The sequence below is a fragment of the Nicotiana sylvestris genome, chromosome 8 (genome assembly GCF_000393655.2).
Source record: "Nicotiana sylvestris chromosome 8, ASM39365v2, whole genome shotgun sequence".
Taxonomy (NCBI): Eukaryota; Viridiplantae; Streptophyta; class Magnoliopsida; order Solanales; family Solanaceae; genus Nicotiana; species Nicotiana sylvestris.
Window position 1 is genome coordinate 194,937,002 of NC_091064.1, and position 19,732 is coordinate 194,956,733.

General features: G+C 36.0%; 1 protein-coding gene and 1 long non-coding RNA gene across 2 annotated transcripts; one reads left to right on the forward strand and one right to left on the reverse strand.

The window, feature by feature from the left end:
• The first annotated feature begins 1,110 nt into the window (after window positions 1-1,110).
• Window positions 1,111-9,664, forward strand: LOC104240260 (uncharacterized). Its single transcript, XR_714382.2, has 3 exons — window positions 1,111-1,244; window positions 2,649-2,780; window positions 9,362-9,664. It is a non-coding gene; the product is annotated as an uncharacterized lncRNA (long non-coding RNA).
• A 2,565-nt stretch (window positions 9,665-12,229) lies between these two features.
• On the reverse strand, window positions 12,230-18,744 carry LOC104240261 (probable methyltransferase PMT14). Its single transcript, XM_009795066.2, has 7 exons — window positions 18,440-18,744; window positions 16,152-16,831; window positions 15,145-15,355; window positions 13,898-14,183; window positions 13,358-13,744; window positions 12,960-13,037; window positions 12,230-12,793 (listed from the first exon to the last, which is right to left on the reverse strand). The coding sequence occupies exons 2-7, from the start codon at window positions 16,800-16,802 to the stop codon at window positions 12,553-12,555; spliced, it is 1,854 nt and encodes a 617-aa protein (XP_009793368.1). The 5' UTR covers window positions 16,803-16,831; window positions 18,440-18,744; the 3' UTR covers window positions 12,230-12,552.
• Window positions 18,745-19,732: the final 988 nt, after the last annotated feature.

A 19,732-nucleotide genomic window follows, 5' to 3' on the forward strand; every position in this document is an offset into this window, starting at 1 on the left:
GTAACACGGCAATACCAACCCATATACTTATGCTCCCCGTCAACACGATTATGTGAAAGGTATGGAGGAATCAGGCCATATCTCTGATCCCAATCCTCTATCTGGGCCTCTAGCCAGGCCAAGTATGTCTGGTCGACCTTAAACGATTATCCCGCACGTAATGTGTGGAATGCCAACTGGGAGGAATAGGTATAAGTTGGCATCGACCAAACTGTTGCAAGACTCGTCCAGTGGCATGATGATTGACTATATCGAGACATATAAGTGGGACTGAAGACATCCACATAACGCAATCGTGGGAGCAATAATCTAGCAATCCAGCGATGAGCTCGTCGATGTATGGCCTCTATATGAACTATTTATTAAACGCAAGAATCATGAGTAAATGCAAGACAAATCAAGCATTATCAAACAAACTTAGTCATATATTTACCTGAGCGTCTTCAAGTAAATCCAAAAGATCCATGTAATAAGGGATCTACCCACCTCCTAGCAAGTGGTATAAACGGTGGAGGTGGTGCATCTGGAGCTATCGGTGGGAGAGGGGGCTGGATCTGCAAGAACCGCTCCCAAGCCCAAACCTAATATTGAATGTGGACGAAAATTTGAGTAATTTTGTAGTATCCATGTTATAATCATAAAAAGAATTGATAATGTTATCACCTAAAGTGGCAGAATAAAATCGGTAATGTCTCTCACGGTGCCCATAGATGCCTTGCACAACTGCCTAAAAAGGTAGGCTAGAACAGCTCAACCCTAGTTGTACGTAGGTAACTTATTGTAACACTCCTCAAATTTATAAAAGTTTCAAGATACGCTAATTATAGAACTAAATTATTATTATTACTATTATTTGTATCTTGCCTATAGTGAAATATATATATATATATATATATATATATATATATATATATATATATATACACACACACACACGTGTAAATAATTGGATATATAATCAGGAAAATATTAATAATTTTAATATTATTAATTATTAAAAGTGAATATCATTAATTACTAATTAAGTCAAAACAAAAAAAAAAACAAAAAAAGAAGAAAGTAAAAGAAAAAGGGCGTGCAAGCCAAGCCCATAAAGGGCTCTTGGCAGGAAAAAGGCATAAGCCTTAGGAACGAAAAGGAACAGAACTTCACGTTCTGCTTGCCAAGAAACAGCAGCGGCTTTACAGCAAAAAACTCACGGAAGATTCTAGGTTTCATTAGGAATCATTAATTCTTGAACTCAGGTATATAAAATTCCTTATTGTGCAATACCCTACAATAGTATTAGGTAAGAATTGAGTAGTTAATTCCCTTTTTTTCTATATCAACAGTAAAGTTCTGTGTTTAGGTGCGAAAATTTAAAATTAATTAAAATACACTTGTTATTGTTGAATCGATTGTTTGACTGGTGTCAATTGGACTGGGGTTACGTATTGCCTTGAGAAGTTTTGAGGTGAGTTGATATAACCCTTTACCAAAGTGGTTTAACTCACTAGAGCATGCATACAAGGTGTTTGATGAATTGCATGAAAGAGTTACTATGTACTTAATTGAAGCGAGTATAGTTGCTCGTTTCTCTCTTCAATGCTTCTAACAAAAAGATAGTTAAATACTTTAGTAACAAACATTACTGGACAAGTTACCTCTTGATTTGGCTAGCAATTGAATTATAATATAAATAATCTTAACGAGCAAATTTTGCTACTGTCATTAGATAGGACTAGCTCCAGTTACTTCACAAAGCATAATCTAATAGTTCGTTCAATGTTATTAAGAAGTTTCGTGGTTAAGATCCAAACTGTCATTGACACTCATAATAGTCTTAAAAAGTTAGTTATCTCTATTTTTGACCTTACCATTTAAGTACAAATAATTTTTAAGCTCCTGTCATAATCCCTGTGCACTTGAGATTTGAAAATATATTAACTTAGAAGTCTAGCTAAAGTTTAGATGATTTATTATGATATATGTGCATAAATTTTCAGATTTTGTGTTATTCTTATATGCCATTTTCATGTTAAAAAATTATGAAGAAGCAAGAATCTCCAGAAATACTTTTGAATATTTATTTCATTCTTACGCCATGTTTTATATTTAAGGATAACGATAGAGTATGTATTGGATGTTCCAGAAAAGATTTAGACCTGAAAAGTCACAAGAAGAAGTTTTAGAAAGAAAAAAATTTCGGGAGTATCCTTTATTCTGAGAAGGGGTCATCGTCCAGGCCGAGGGTCCTAACCAAGACGTTGACTTCCTAAAACTACTTGTGCCAAAGTAGGGAGCACACGAGCCGAGAGTCTTGTTGCTGAGAATTTACTTAGCTAAGCTAAGGTATGATACATGAGCGCTGAGAACCATGAAGCGAGTGGCATCTCGTGGATTGGGCCTATTCGATCAGGTTGGGATCGAACCCGTGCTGATCACACGGTGACTGAGACAGAATTAAGTTAGGATAGTTGGAACTCCCAAAGTATAAAGTGAAGTATTTTTTTATAAGAAAGAAAAAGAAAAGAATTTCTTTTAGAATATTCATAAACTGCTATTATGCAATTATTTTAGAATTATTCTTATAAGCTTTATGTTTTACATGCATTTAGAACATTTGCTCGTAATGTATATGTTATTAAAGTTTTCCCCCTGTTGTTGAGACTCACTGAGTACAATGGATGGTACTGACGTTCTCTTTTGGGAACCTACGGTGGTCTGCGGTACAACATACGAACCGGTTTTGCAGGCGAGCAGGCTACTGGTTAGGACTTCTTTATCTTCTAGTGCTATAGGTGAGCTCCGCTTTTGTTTGTGAGTATTCCTTAGAGTTATCTTTATTTAGTTATTTCTTTGTTTACTTAGATAACTGGCCAGGAAATCTCATATCCTGAGCAGTGCGTCAGTTTATTAGTAGAGGCTTCATAGACATAGTCGTTGGGTTAAGATTCAGATGTTTTTGATAATAACTTAACCGTAATTCAGTACTTACTAGAATAAAGTTTTGGAGTTGATTTGGTTAAATATTTAAATTAATCAAAAGTATTTGGTTAGAGTATTGCATTGTTGCATAAAAGTTTGGAGTTATAATAAATTTGATAAGCAGAGATGGTTCTCTCGGTCATGTTTAGTGATCGAGTGTTGGTCTCGGCTTGTTCAGAAAATGGGTCGTGTCAAACTTGGTATTAGAGCCACTCTTGTGTCAGCCTTGCCGATGGTGGGTCAGAGTTCAACTGAGTTTAGGCAAATCCTGGTTAGGCGGGGCAAACCTCAATGCTGAGTCTAGGCAAATCCTATGCGGTGGGGCAAACCTCAACGAGGACGCTGTGTCCATAAGAGGGGGTGTATGTAACACCCCAGACTATAGACAAAATCCCACATCGGCAAACATAAGAGGGATGCTGGGTATATAAGTTAACAAGCCTTAGACCCTAGTGACGCATTTTAAACCCGTGAGGGCCTAGGCCTAGAGCAGACAATATCACTAGCGGGCTGGGCTATTAAAGATGGTATCAAAGCCACTCTTGTGTCATCCTTGCCGATGGTGGGTCAGAGTTTAACTGAGTTTAGGTAAATCCCGGTTAGGCGGGGCAAACCTCAGTGTTGAGTGTAGGCAAATCCCATGTGGTGGGGCAAACCTCAGCGAGGATGCTGAGTCCATAAGAGTTCATATGTGACTCCATACTTTGCAATTAACCTCAGACTAGAACCTGAACAACATAGTGAGCCATTCCTAGTATCTACTCTAGTTGGCGAGTCAGTGAAATTCACCAGAGTCTATAGAGGTTGTATAGTTTTAGTCCAAGGTCGCAACACCAAAGTCGATCTCATAGAGTTAGAAATGGTGGATTTTGATATGATCATAGGTATGGACTAGTTGTCTTCCTGCTATGCCATGTTAGATTGTCATGCCAAGATATTTAAGTTCCAATTTCCAAATAAAGAATTCTTAGAGTGGAAGGGTAGTTCAGTATCGCTTGTAGGTAAGTTTATTTCTTATCTTAAGGCACAGCGAATGATCGGTAAGGGGTGTCTCGTCTATTGGCTCACATTATTAATCCAGAATCAGAACCACCAGCTCTTCATTCAGTGCCAGTTATTCGAGAATTTCCAGAAGTTTTCCCAGATAACCTTCCCGGACTTCCTCCCCACAGAATCATAGACTTCGGCATTGATCTCATGCCAGGCACTCAGCCCATATCTATACCTCCTTATAGGATGGCTTCAGCAGAACTTAATGAGTTGAGAGAACAGTTGAAAGACCTTCTTGACAAGGGCTTCATCAGGCCGAGTGTTTCACCGTGGGGTGCCCCGGTCCTGTTTGTCAAAAAGAAAGATGGGTCTCTCAGAATGTGTGTCGACTATCGGCAGTTGAATAAAGTTACCATTAAGAACAAGTACCCACTGCCAAGAATTGATGATTTATTTGATCAACTCCAGGGTGCAAAGTACTTTTCAAATATAGACTTGAGGTTGGGGTACCATCAGTTGAGAATCAGAAAAGAGGATATATCTAAAACAACCTTTAGAACTTGCTACATGCACTATGAATTTCTAGTAATGTCCTTCGGGTTGAAAAATGCTCCAGCTGCATTCATGGACCTCATGAATAGAGTTTTCAATCCATTCCTAGATACCTTTATTATTGTGTTTATAGACGATATTTTGGTGTACTCTAAGAGCAAGGAAGATCATGCAGAACACCTCAGAATGGCCTTGCAGACCTTGAAGGTAAATGAGCTTTATGCCAAGTTTTCAAAATGTGAGTTTTGGTTGCAGTCAGTGGCATTCTTAGGCTACGTAGTATCTAGTGAAGGAATAAAAGTAGACCCTCAAAAGACAAAAGCAGTCAAGAACTGGCCTAGGCCGACAATGCCAACTGAAATCAGGAGTTTCTTGGGGTTAGCTGGCTATTATAGAAGGTTTGTAGAGGGGTTTTCCTCACTTGTAGCTCCATTAACTAAGTTGACTCAAGAAGCAGTTAAGTTCCAATGGTCAGATGCTTGTGAGCAGAGTTTTCAAGAGTTAAAAAAGAGGTTGACCACTGCACCTGTGTTAACCTTGCCGACAGGTTCGGGTGGGTTCACAGTGTATTGTGATGCCTCCAGAGTGGGCCTTGGTTGTGTTCTTATGCAAAATGGAAAAGTTATTGCTTATGCTTCCAGGCAGTTAAAGAATCATGAAAAGAACTACCCCACACACGACTTGGAGCTTGCAGCAATGGTGTTTGCATTAAAAATATGGCGAGCATTCTAAAGTGTTTACGGATCACAAAAGCCTCTAGTACATTTTCAAGCAAAAAAAATTAAATTTGAGACAGAGAAGGTGGCTCGAGCTATTGAAAGATTATGACATCAATATCTTTTATCACCCGGGCAAAGCTAATGTGGTAGCAGATGCACTTAGTAGGAAGTCAATGAGTGTCTTGGCCCATCTTGCAGTACAAAGGCGATCTTTGGGTCGAGAAATTCAAAAACTAGCAAATGATGGAATTAGATTGGATGAGACAGAAGAAGGAGATATAAATACTTATGCCTTAGCGCAATTCTCCCTTGTTGCGCATGTTAAGGCTAAACAAGACGAAGATCCGTACTTAGTGAAATTAAAAGAAGGAGTCAGAAACAAAGAAATCACTGCTTTCACTCTGGGAAGTGACGGAGTTTTGAAGTTGAATGATCGGTTATGTGTGCCTGATGTAGATGGTCTTAGGAAGGCCATAATGGAGGAAGCTCACAGTTCAAGGTACTCTATCCACCCAGGTGCTACCAAAATGTATCTAGATTTGAAAGAGTTGTATTGGTGGAAAGGCATGAAGAAACAAGTAGCAGATCATGTGGCTAAATGTTTAAATTGCCAGCAAGTCAAAGCCGAGCATCAGAGGCCTGGTGGCCTAGCTCAAGATATAAAAATACCATAGTGGAAGTGGGAGATGATTAATATGGAGTTCGTAGTAGGTCTACCTCGCATATACCGTAAACATGATTCAATTTGGGTTATTGTAGACCGACTAACAAAGTCCACGCATTTCTTACTAGTAAAGATGACAGATTCCGCAGAGCAGTATACGCAGTTATACATAAAAGAAATAGTCTGATTGCATGGTACTCCAGTTTCAATCATATTTGACAGAGGCCCTCAGTTCACGGCGCATTTTTGGCAGGCATTTCAGAAAAGATTAGGTACCAAGATCAATTTAAGCACCGCTTTTCATCCACAGACCGATGGCCAGGCAGAGAAGACCATTCAAACTCTCGAAGATATGTTGCGTGTGTGTGTTATAGATTTTGGAGGTAATTGGGATGATCACTTGCCACTTATAGAATTTGCTTACAATAACAACTATCAGGCCACCATTGGTATGGCTCCGTATGAAGTGTTGTATGGACGGAGATGTAGGTCTCCAGCGGGTTGGTTTGAACCAGTAGAGGTGTCGTTGATTGGTCCAGAGTTTGTTTGTGAGGCCTTGGAGAAAGTTCAGCTAATTAGAGAAAGACTTAAAGCGGCTCAGAGTCGTCAAAAGTCTTATTCTGACAAGAGGCATCGTGAGTTAGAGTTCATGGTTGGTGATAAGATGTTTTTGAAAGTTTCACCAATGAAAGGAGTTATGAGGTTTGGTAAGAAAGGGAAACTTAGCCCTAGATTTATCGGACCTTATGAAATTCTAGAAAAGAAAGGAATCGTGGCTTATAAGCTAGCGCTACCCGTTGAGTTATCCTCTGTTCATCCTGTCTTTCATGTGTCCATGCTTAGAAAGTACGTTCATGATGAGTCGCATATAATACCTGTCAATACCATAAAAATTAAAGAAGGTTTGACTTATGAAGAGGTACCTATAGAAATTCTCGATAGACAAGTAAGAAAGTTGAGAACAAAAGATATAGCATCGGTAAAAGTTTTGTGGAGTAATCATGATTCAAAAGAAGCTACGTGGGAGGTCGAGGAAGATATGAGGAAGAAGTATCCTTATTTATTTGAGTAACAAGGTATGTGAACCTAGGTTTGGCTTGACATTTATATTTCATTTATTAAATACAAGTTAGCAAGTGTTTATCCTAGATTATATTTAGTTATTGTAGTGATTTAGTTTATGCCAGAGTATATTTAGTTCATTAAAGTGATTTACTTTTGCTAAAGTGTTGTGCTTTAGATTCTTGTTAGTTATTGTGGTACCTCCTTGCCGGAGTGTGAGTAATTAATTTATGAGCTGTGTGTGGTGCCTATATATGGCATGTTATGGTATATTTGGTTATTGTTGGTGTAGTTATGGTATTTGTGATAGGGATATTTTTGGATAGTCCAATTTACAAGGGAAACTCTACCGAAATTTTTGAAAATTTAGGGAGTTAGCCAAAATTTTGAGTCTCTTGGAAAAGTGAGTAGTGCTAAGAAACTTAAGATGTTCAAGGACCTAAGGAATGATTGTTAGCTTAAGAATAAGGCCCTAGCAACATTCGAGGACGAATGTTTTTAAGGAGGGAAGATTGTAACACTCCTCAAATTTATAAAAGTTTCAAGATACGCTAATTATAGAACTAAATTATTATTATTATTACTATTATTTTTATTTTGCCTATAGTGAAATATATATATATATATATATATACGTAAATAATTGGATATATAATCAGGAAAATATTAATAATTTTAATAAAATTAATTATTAAAAGTGGATATCATTAATTACTAATTAAGTCAAAACAAAAAAAAAAAAAGTAAAAGAAAAAGAGCGTGCAAGCCAAGCCCATAAAGGGCTCTTGGCAGGAAAAAGGCATAAGCCTTAGGAACGAAAAGGAACAGAACTTCACGTTCTGCTTGCCAAGAAACAGCAGCGGCTTTACAACAAAAAACTCACGGAAGATTCTAGGTTTCATTACGAATCATTAATTCTTGAACTCATGTATATAAAATCCCTTATTGTGCAATACCCTACAATAGTATTAGGTAAAAATTGAGTAGTTAATTCCCTTTTTTTCTATATCAACAGTAAAGTTCCGTGTTTAGGTGCGAAAATTTGAAATTAATTAAAATGCACTTGTTATTATAGAATCGATTGTTTGACTGGTGTCAATTGAACTGGGGCTACGTATTGCCTTGAGAAGTTTTGAGGTGAGTTGATATAACCCTTTACCCAAGTGGTTTAACTCACTAGAGCATGCATACAAGGTGTTTGATGAATTGCCCGAAAGAGTTAATATGTACTTAATTGGAGCGAGTACAGTTGCTCGTTTCTCTCTTCAATGCTTCTAACAAAAAGATAGTTAAATACTTTAGTAACAAACATTACTGGACAAGTTACCTCTTGATTTGGATAGCAATTGAATTATAATATAAATAAGCTAAACGAGCAAATTTTGTTACTGTCAGTAGATAGGACTAGCTCCAGTTACTTCACAAAGCATAATCTAATAGTTCATTCAATGCTATTAAGAAGTTTCGTGGTTAAGATCCAAATTGTCGTTGACACTCATATAGTCTTAAAAAGTTAGTTATCTCTATTTTTGACCTTACCATTTAAGTACAAATAATTTTTAAGCTCCTGTCATAATCCATGTGCACTTGAGATTTGAAAATATATTAATTTAGAAGTGTTCTAGCTAAAGTTTAGATGATTTATTATGATATATGTGCATAAATTTTCAGATTTTTGTGTTAGTCTTATATGCCGTTTTCATGTTAAAAACTTATGAAGAAGCAAGAATCTCCAGAAATACTTTTGAATACTTTTTTCATTCTTACGCCATGTTTTATATTTAAGGATAACGATATGAGTATGTATTGGATGTTCCAGAAAAGATGTAGACTTGAAAAGTCACAAGAAGCCGTTTTAGAAAGAAAAGATTTTTGGGAGTATCCTTTATTCTGAGAAGGGGTCATCGTCCAGGCCGAGGGTCCTGACCAAGACGTTAACTTCTTGAAACTACTTGTGCCAAAGTAGGGAGCACACGAGCCGAGGGTCTCGTTGCTGAGAATTTACTTAGCTAAGCTAAGGTATGATACATGAGTGCTGAGAATCATGAAGCGAGCGGCACCTCGTGGATTGGGCCTATTCGATCAGGTTGGGATCGAACTCGTGCCGATCACACGGTGACTGAGACAGAATTAAGACAGGATAGTTGGAATTTCCAAAGTATAAAGTGAAGTATTTTTTATAAGAAAGAAAAAGAAAAGAATTTCTTTTAGAATATTCATAAACTGCTATTATGCAATTATTTTAGAGTTATTCTTATAAGCTTTATGTTTTACATGCATTTAGAACCTTTGCTCGTAATGTATATGTTATTAAAGTTTCGCCCCTTGTTGTTGAGACTCACTGAGTACAATGGATGGTACTGACATTCTCTTTTGGGAACCTACGTTGGTCTGCGGTACAACGTAGGAACCGGTTTTGCAGGCGAGCATGCTACTGGTTGGGACTTCTTTATCTTCCAGTGCTATTGGTGAGCTCCGATTTTGTTCGTGGAGTATTCCTTAGAGTTATCTTTATTTAGTTATTTCTTTGTTTACTTAGAGAACTGGCCGGGAAATCTCATGTCCTGAGCAGTGCGTCAGTTTATCAGTAGAGGCTTCATAGACATAGTCGTTGGGTTAAGATTTGAATGTTTTTAATAATAACTTAGCCGTAATTCAGTACTTACTACGAATAAAGTTTTGGAGTTGATTTGGTTAAATATTTAAATTAATCAAAAGTATTTGGTTAGAGTATTGCCTTGTTGCATATAAAGTTTGGAATTATAATAAATTTGATAAGCAAAGATGGTTCGCTCGGTCATGTTTAGTGATCGAGTGCCGGTCCCGGCTTGTTCAGAAAATGGGTCGTGACACTTATCTGGCTGCTCTAGACGATGCAAAAATTGTAGGCTAACATGGTTTTCCAAAGTGTTCGAGAAAAGAATACCACCAAATATCATCAATAGCAACAGCCTCGGCTGCCGCTCAATAACCTCTAATGGTGAGTCATATGTGATCTCCGTGTGCAGCGCCTCCAGATGTTGCCTAGCGGCCGACAATTGCAATCGACTAGCATCACTCACACCAGTTAGCTCCGCAGGCTAAAATTCGGTGAGCCTCTGCAACATATGCAGATAGTCGACTCTCGTATAATCCCTAAGAGCCTGTGAGTAGCTAATAACTATACCATCAACGGGTAACCCGAGTAGAACCTCCACGTCCAGTAGCGTGATGGTAGTCTCGCCGATAGGTAGATGAAATGTGTGAGTCTCCGGTCTCCACCGCTCGATCATAGCCGTAATTAGGGGCCAGTCGAACTACAACCGGCCAATCTCTATAATCTGGTAAAACCTCATCCGCTGAAGGTATGTAACTGTACGGGGATGAAGTCGGTGGTCCCTAATGAACTGCCAAAGATCGTCTATACGTCTGGGATAGAAGATTTGAGACATCAACTGTCGATCCCAGATGTGAAAACCTATGGCCACCCTAGAGCAACAGTAGCTCTGGAACAACATATCCAGGATGCATAGACAGAGGATCTATGACGATGTCTGTAAATTGAATAATATTAATTAAAGTATTTTTTTCTTTAATCGTTTAACATCTCTAAATATATTGCGATATTTTTTATATTAATATTTAATCGATAAATTTTCTATATTATTATTTAGGTTGATAAATAAAATATTTATTTATAGGTTAGTTTTTTAGATTTTTCGACTAAAATTCAACAGGGTTTTGTTTGAACTGTCAACTTTTTTTCATATTTATTAATCGTTATAAGAAAATTAAATATTTAATTCGTTTAACTAATCTTGATATTTTTAATAATTATTTATTTAAAAGATACTATTAATTTTTTTTGCATTCATAACGATTTATGTCTTAATTTAATACTTTTAAATAAAAAAAACAGCACAATATCTTTTACGTACTGTCAATTTTTTAACAATCTTTATTCTTGATTAAAATAATACTAAATACTTAATTTTTTTAACTATTTGATATTATTTTTAAAAATTTACTATTAAGTATTTATTTCATTCATAACGATTTGTATGTTAATTTGTTATATTTTACACAAAAATCTCTTTTGTACTGCCAATTAATTATTTATGATTCATATCTAATTTTTTATTCATATCTAATTTTTGATTCTTATCTAATAATACATTTACTATACACTTAATGATTGATTAAAATTTGATCCATAATTGAGTACTCTAACCGGATTAGTTAATGAGGATACATAGATTTTATCCTACATTAAAGAATACTAAAGAGCACTAAAGGCACACTACTCTAAATGGTCATCACTAAAATCAACTTACATAAATTAAAATTTATTATCAGTTCTACTGCACTAAAGGGCACTACATAACACTCAAAGGCACTACAAACACTAAGGGGCACTAAATACCACTAAAGTCACATATTATTGTATGACAACGATAAAAACAGTAAACATATAACACTAATTATTCAACAAAGGAATAATATACAATTTTCATAATTTTTTGCACAAAAATAAACTAATCACGATAAAAAACAAAAACAAAATAATGACAAAACGGATATAATATAGTAATAACAACTAATTACTCAATTATATACATGACTTATATTAAAAAAGTGATTCGGAATATCTATTTTTCGATTTTTTTGAATGGAGAAACAATGAAGATTTGACAACTGAATCGGGCAAACGTCTTGGATCGAGTGTTAGATCGATAAAATAATTATGGGACAAGATTTCGGGGAAAGGGTGGGCTCCAATGGAGTTTTTAGCTTTTAAAAATGGAGAGGGGGTAGGGAGTGGAGACCGTTTTGGAGTGGGTTCAGTCGTGAAGGAGGCTGACCTTTTTAAATAGGTATAGCGCATGCATTAGATGCGCTATACCTGACTGTCTTTTTACATTCAGGTATAACGCATTTATATATTTCATGTGCTATATATAAAAAGGTTACCAACTATTTTTTACCTATTTTGGTGCTTTGAGTCCAAAAGGCCAACATTTTGGTTCCGGTCCCCCCTTTTAGTTGACCAAGGCAATAACTTACCTGAGGTAAGAGGAAGAGTATAGCTTCTTTTATAAAGGGCTAAAAAGGAGACCAGTAGGGGTGAATGGGACTAGATTTGACAAGAACACTATTATATTGTATCTGATTTTATTATTTTTTTGGGGTTAAATCTGGAAACAAGCATTGTCGGTTTTATGTGGCTTGCAGAAGATTTTCTTATAAAATATAGTACTAGAAATGCCCACAAGGAATGTCTGCATCTTGATGGTCCTTTGATTAACAGTTTAATAAATTAAATTGCCAAGATAAAAATAAGGTTACAAATGTTGCAATATTCAATTTTGTAGCTAGTGGAAACAGCTAAACAAAGATGCTCTAAAACAAAGATATCACTACTGATATCTTGCTTTGCTTCATTATTTGGAAAAAGGGATCTTTGCTTTTCACCACATCTCCAAAATCACATATCAAAGGAACTTGCACTATTGCTGTATGCCATCTTTGAGAAAAAAAACCTTCATGTCTCTGTCTGGAAATCTTACCTTCCACTTTAAAATTGATAGGTTTAACCATATACTCAAATATTGGCGCGATTCATTCATCGTTTTGTGTGTTCTGGTCGTCATCACCTTCAACATGATATTGTTTGACAGCAACAAATATTTTCTCAGGTACCAAGGGTCCATCTTCATGATCTACTAATTTAGTTTCCCATCTCAGGCCGGCAGCAATTTTCCTAACCTTGTTCAGTACTTCAACTCCATCTCGAAGAATGACCGACCCTTCAGGACGCAAAACACGGTCCATTTCTAGAAGAATATCTTCAAATTCACACCTGTTTACAATAATATAGCTTTGAGAATCAGCATATCGCTTTGAGAATCAGCATCTCTTCTACGTAATATATATCCGATTTTCATAGATAGCTATAGATCCCTCTCAATTATATAAAAATCAGAGCATAGATCCATTTCTTTAAAGAAGAGTTTAAGAACGCTTACTTATCCTCGTACAAAGTGAACAAGCGATTAGCATGAAGGAGATCATATGTCCTCGGGTAGGTAGAGAAGCCTTCACACCTGAAAGTAGAATAAAATCGAAATTAATCCCAGTTTCAGAAGCAATATTCTCAACTATTCCCAGTGTCAAACAGTAACAGAAGAATGACACTTGACAAAGGATATCCTTTCAAACATGCAAGTAACAGTAGATTGTGAATGTTTCATTTGAATCCTAGATGCGATAGGTTTTCAGTAAATAAAAGGGAAGGTCTTTCCAAGTTCTTGATAATTGGGGTAGGTGGATAGGCTGAATGCCCATTAAAGTAAACCAGCAAAATTCTTTACCATTTGCCAAAAAAAAAAAGTTTAGTTGATAAGAAACCATTAGCGGTACGTACCAGTCATGGTATATGCCAATCAAGCCCCTCTCGTATACGACACCAAGAGTGTTTTCAGCAATAGTTGGGACAACATTCATTACCCACAGTTTAGGAGAGTCTAGTGCTGCAGCAAATCCTCCAAGTCCGGCATTCATGTCCATTATGTTGTGGTATCTTGTGGTGCCAAGTAGGCTAATGATCCTCTTGTAAGAAGCGACGTGTTTCTTCCAAAGCTTATTATCCTCTTGATAAGACTCAATTGTCACCCCAGGAACCATTTCATTGGCTACACGTGGCGGAACTGCAAAAAGCCTAGCTGGAAACTTCTTCAATTCCCCTCCAGCTACTTCATCAGAACTCTGGACGTCAGGGTAGGGGGTTATGCATGCGTCCATTTTTTTATACCTGAATCACCATTTTATACAAAGTAGAAAGATAAACACAAATTAGTACTTACATAATGGGACCAATCTAGCATTCAATATTTATGGTGACAAGTGAAGAGGGTCTCTGGAGTATAAATAAAAGTAATTTGACAAGAGGGCTATATTAACTCACCAGACATTATCAGTATCCTTTGTTTGACATATGCTGGCAGATTTCCTTCTGCTGCATGATTTTCCATTTATTTTTTTCCTCCATATAGCTACATCACCTTTTTCATATTTCTTTTCCCAGCAAAGAAGCTCAGCAAAATCTTCAATCCTCTTTTGCTCAGCTTTCACATCAGCAATTGTCCTGTTCCAAACTTTGTGATAGGTCTTCCAATTAAGTGGAGGACCAGAGAGTATCCAGTATCCACCAGGTCTCAAAACTCGATCGACTTCCATCATGTACATACCCTCTGCACATACAAGCCAATTATTAGCAAGCCAGAAAATTCACCATTGAAAGTTAAAGTCATCGCTGGCAATTTTAATTTTCTCAGGATAAGCTAAAGTCACAATCACTACTTAGAATTATTAACATACAGCACCTATTTTTATTCATTACATGATTCCAACAAGGATCTTTCCTCTTACACAGAGGATTTTACAGTTTGGACGGTGTCGGTCACACTATAGGCTCATTTCAAAATCCAAATCTCTGTCACTAACTCTTTTACGATAGTTGTCAATGGCAATCCTCGTAAATGGTTAATTCCACCTTTACATTTATCATTTATGTAGCAAAGCAGGTTCAGGTCTTAGATTGAATCTTGCAAGTACCTGTCAGTGTAACATTTATGTGTTTATTCCTCTCTAAACACTTACAAATTGGAACTAATAGTCCAATAATTCATGCATTCTAAGTTATAACATTTCCACATTTTATCTATAGCATATAGGAACCACAAATTTATGAATGCTAGTTACGAACATAAAATGTCCTCCAATTTAAGTGTGACTCACATCCAAAGACTTTGACATCATTTGTGTAAAGAATGAAATATCTAACACCAAATAATACAGTCCAAAACTTCGCAGCAACATCAAAACTTCTCTTTTTAAAAGCTTAGAAGGCTAATGCTTTTCATTTTAATAAAAAAACAGTTACATCAATATACACAAAGATGATGATACTTTAGAGTTAGTGGACAAAGGCTTATCTGCCCTATGGCAATCAACGCATATTTTCAGAGTCATCAGAACCTATATACCTTGTTTCCAATTTTTTCCTTTTTTTGATAAATACTGTTTCCAATTTTATGTTTCCAAAAGGTTCCACAGATCTTAAGTCCATCTAATAAGAGATAAAGAAGACAAAAAGAAGGTCTATATCAGAAAATTTGGTAAGCTTGTTAAACTATATCTTGCGCAAATTACCGTTTGATGCCCAGGGAATGAGACAGCGAGAACAATGAGACATGTCAAATGCTCTTGATGGGTATGGAAGGTGTATGGAACCAAACACCCCAATAACAGCAGGTACACCTCGCTCCAATGCAAATTGCACTTGTGCTTCATGATTGTCCTTAGGTGCAAATGACATCGCCAGAATATTTCTCTTCAGCAAGTAAGCACCCCAGCTTGCAACCTTATCACATGATATGTGAATGTAATAAGTTGTCTATTATCGATACTTCAAAAAAGCATGATATTTGATGAATAATAACAAGCATTAATGCAGAGTACTTCAAAAAAGCATGATATTTGATGAATAATAACAAGCATTAATGCAGAGAGAAACCCTTTTTCTTGTAGAATGTGATTACTTAAAAACAGGAAAAGACTCAACAACAGCACGAGAAGAACTTGCAGATATTCTGGCAAGTGAGATTGACTATTTATTAGTTTTGAGTTTTTAAACCTGAAAACAAGATTTTACAAGGTATATCAAAGATGGTGAAGGACAGACTACTTTTTATGACCCGTATGCTATATTAGACTCCAGAATTTTCAAATATTCGCTGTAGTAAATCAACTGGGATAGTATCCTTTCCAGCAACTTTCAAGGAAAGAGGGTATTCTCACAGGTAAATGGAAAGTATTTAGATAGTCACTTCAATGACCGCAGCGATTAAATATCCCATTTAAGCTTTCAATGGCATAACCACTATAAATAGCACTGTCACAAGTAAATGAGAACTAGTCAAGTATCACTATGTTAACAGAGGTTTTAAAATATGTGTTACCGTTAAGAACACAGTGGTCTTAGTAATGCAGTTTTGCTCATCGACAAGAACTTGTTTAACATGAATCAGGTAAATTCTCCTCTTTCATTATATAAAAGATAACCACCAAAGATAATCAGCATCATGGACATAGCTTTCTTAATGGAATTACTAGTAAAATTTTAAGGGAAAGGAGGAAAAAAGGAAGAGAAAACATACCCCACAACCAGTGTCAAGAGCAGTTCTTATCATGCCACTTTTAATTGGAATCACAGATGCAAGTTCATCAATATATGCATCTGCTCCTTTAGGAAACATTGTACCCCCTCCTGGAAATTTGAAAACGTTTCCCTGAAACTGTACCCAGTTCTGGACTGCCTTCTCAACTGTCAAGTGTTTGTAAGGAACATTAGCATAGTAGGCATAATCACGGCTTTTCGGCCATGGAAATGGAGTTGTGTATCCTTTGGGTGCTAGAATCAAACAACGAAGCTTTTCATCGTCTGGAGGGCAATGCCTTTCTCTATATATCATATTTTCCCGTGGGAACGTCATAGCTCGGTCTTGTTCTTGGCAGGGAGTATAGTCAGTGTATTTAGCATCACATGACTTGTATACTTTAGTTTTTGGTTCTGAAGATTCAATCATTTCCACATAATTATGGTGTGATTCAAAATCCAGAGTGGATGGTGGAAAGATATTGCAGTCAGCAGTTTGCTCGGTCACTGCTAGTGCTAATTTATCTCCCTTTCCGGACCCACTCTTCTGCCAAACTCCTATTAGATAAAAGAAACAGCAAAGGCCAATTACAATCAATATAGAGATTGGCCGTCGTGTTCTGTTGCTTGGTGCATGATACTTGGACGCCATTATCTGCTTGCGGCAGCACCAGAAGTTCCCTGTGGCATAAAGAAGTTAGAATTTCGAGCAATTTCCAGGATACGAAAGATACTTTTCTTCTAAAAGTAAGTTTCATATAATCATCTCAAGCCAAGAGAACAGTAGCTTCATATCCACTAAGTCTCATGATACAGGCAACTCACTGGTTCTTGACAGCCGAACAGTAACAGCTCGACTGAAATTCTCAAAGGACACAAACTCAAAGAGACCTAATATAATCTAATTGCATAAATGGATGAATTCTTAATAGTTTTATTTATAGATAGTCAAGATTTAACCTTTATATCAGAACATAAATGTTTCTTTAACTTCCTCACTTTATTTCGTGGATAGTACAACAGCCAAGTGGAATGACTACTCACACTGAAGAGTCAAGATTTCATCAAAGAACTCAGAAAATAATACATCACCATAAGACTTCTGATTGAAAAACAAAAGGGGAGGGGGGGGGGGGAAATTTAACAAAAAGATCTTTGTACTACAACTTAGGAGAGTAAGTGCATCAATTGACTAACATACAACAACAACAACAACCCAGTATAATCCCACAAGTGAGGTCTGGGGAGGGTAGGATGTACACAGCCTTACCCCTACCCTGAAAGGGCAGAGAGACTGTTTCCGATAGACCCTCGGCTAAATAAAATACGAAAGAAGCACTGATAGCAGGTAATAGCAAGACAATATATTTAGAAAACTAAAACCAAGATAGCAATAGGGACTATGAAAGAAGTATTGATAGCAAGTAACAACAATACAAGGTATGTAGTGGGAGCAAACTAAGGGAGTAGTTGTGGCAAGTAATAACAGTACAAGATGCGACAATAGCAAGCTAAGGATAAAGGGGTGCCATACTAACACTAATACTGTTGAACTAATAAAGACAAAGAGAAACGCTCGGCCACCCATTAACCTTCTACCCTAATCCTCAACCTCCACATCAATTAACTAACATATTCAAATAATTAACTGAATTCTCCAAATAAGCAATCACCAGACACAGATCTCGCAAAACTGAAAGTTAACCTTTTCAAGGAAAATGATATCCATTGATCTACAAAGTTAAAGAAAACAAAAGGGTACACAAAAAAAAAGGATGAAAACTTGATCAAATAACAAGAACTCAGTGTCTTCGTACTAGGACACAAATCAGTTTTAACTATTTCACTTTACTTCATATAACACATCCCTTGGGACAAATATTCACAATGAAGTTACTGTATTATCAAAGAACTCAATAAAGACTAAATCACCATAATTCTGACTTCTGCTTGAAAAGCATTAAGAAAAGGGGTAAAAAGAGCAAATCTAACAACATAGAGCAGAAAGTGCATCAAGCAATTAACACACTTTAGTAATGAACTGAATTCTCTGAAACAAGAAATCACAAAATACAGATCTCGGAATGTTCAAAAGAAAATCATACTCATTGATCCACAAACTTAAAGAAAAAAAAAGGGTACACACAAAAAAAAATGAAAACTTCATCATCAAATAGCTAGAAGCTGAAACAATAAAGTTTGGATCACTACTACACAGAAAACCAAAACCATTGCAGCAAAGTACAAAAACAGTAAAATTATAAAAAGATCAAGACTTTAGTTCATTACCAAGAAAGCAGAGGAGCTCCCCTCAGTCCTCAGTAGACAAGTGAGAGATCTGAAGCTAAGGTTTTCTAATGATTATAGAAGGGAACAGAAAGCAGCAGCCTACACATACTCTGCTATAAATGCACTGTATTTTGAAAAAAAGATAGATTTTTTAAAGAGGATGAATCAATGGAGTAGATTAGAAGTAGAAGTAATTAGTTAAAGATCAGAATTGAGAAGTTCCCCATTCAACTTTTTGAGCAGTAAAAATGAGGAGATTCAGTACAGTCCAGCCGGGGGTGGATAATAATAATAATAATAATGGGTACAGTGTGAAAAGGTGGAGAGACCGCGTTAGGACTCTTGTTCTTTTTTTATTTTTTATTTTTCTTTTTTTTTTATAAGCATGTAAGTAGGGATCATATTTTCAGCCAAGTGGATAATTAAAAAGGGACCAAGTTCATATTTCCTTTTTCAATATTTTTTTTACTTTGAAAAAAGGGAGATATGCAAAATTTTAATGAATTATCTGTAAATTTTTCGTTAGATAAAATTTTAAGGTCGATATATTTTATCACCACTTCTAGACAGAGGAATTAACTTTACTAATAAGTCGATTGTTTGAACGCCATAAGCGCATATCCGAGAATTGCAGCTTTCTCTTTACCTTTTAAACTTGATTTGGTAGCAGACATATTTTACATATTTAGTTTTATTTCAAGTAATTTGTGAAAAAATAACACAAGCATGCAACAGTATCTCAAATTTATTTTTCCATATAAAAAAAAAAGGTCTTGATTCATCTGTCTACATCATAACCCAGCTGGTTTTCCAAAAGATCCAGAATACCATTTTATATTGGGGAGGACAATTATTATGACAATTTTGTGTATGACATGAATAGATTCACAAATGAAGATGGCTTAATTATTTAATGTGACCGACAACAATTTTTTGTTTATTTCTAAAAATGGACTGTTGGATTTTCCGCAGCTAACTCTAATAATAATATTCTGATACTTATATATATCTTAGATCTGGATGCTTAGATGGACCCAAGAGACCCAAGTTTATGCTTTAAAAAAATGAAATGGTAATATGATTAATAAAACTAAAACTATGAGCTAAAAAAAGCAAACCTTTTTCCCACTTGAAATAAAAGTTATGCAACAAAAAGGTACATCTTAAAAAGAATTTAAGGTAGATCTGCATAATGCAGCATGTTACTTTGGAGGAATAAAGAATTTAGTAGGAAGGTTACTTTAGATTCCCTTCTCCATTTATAGTTAACTAATCTATATTTTCAATACACTA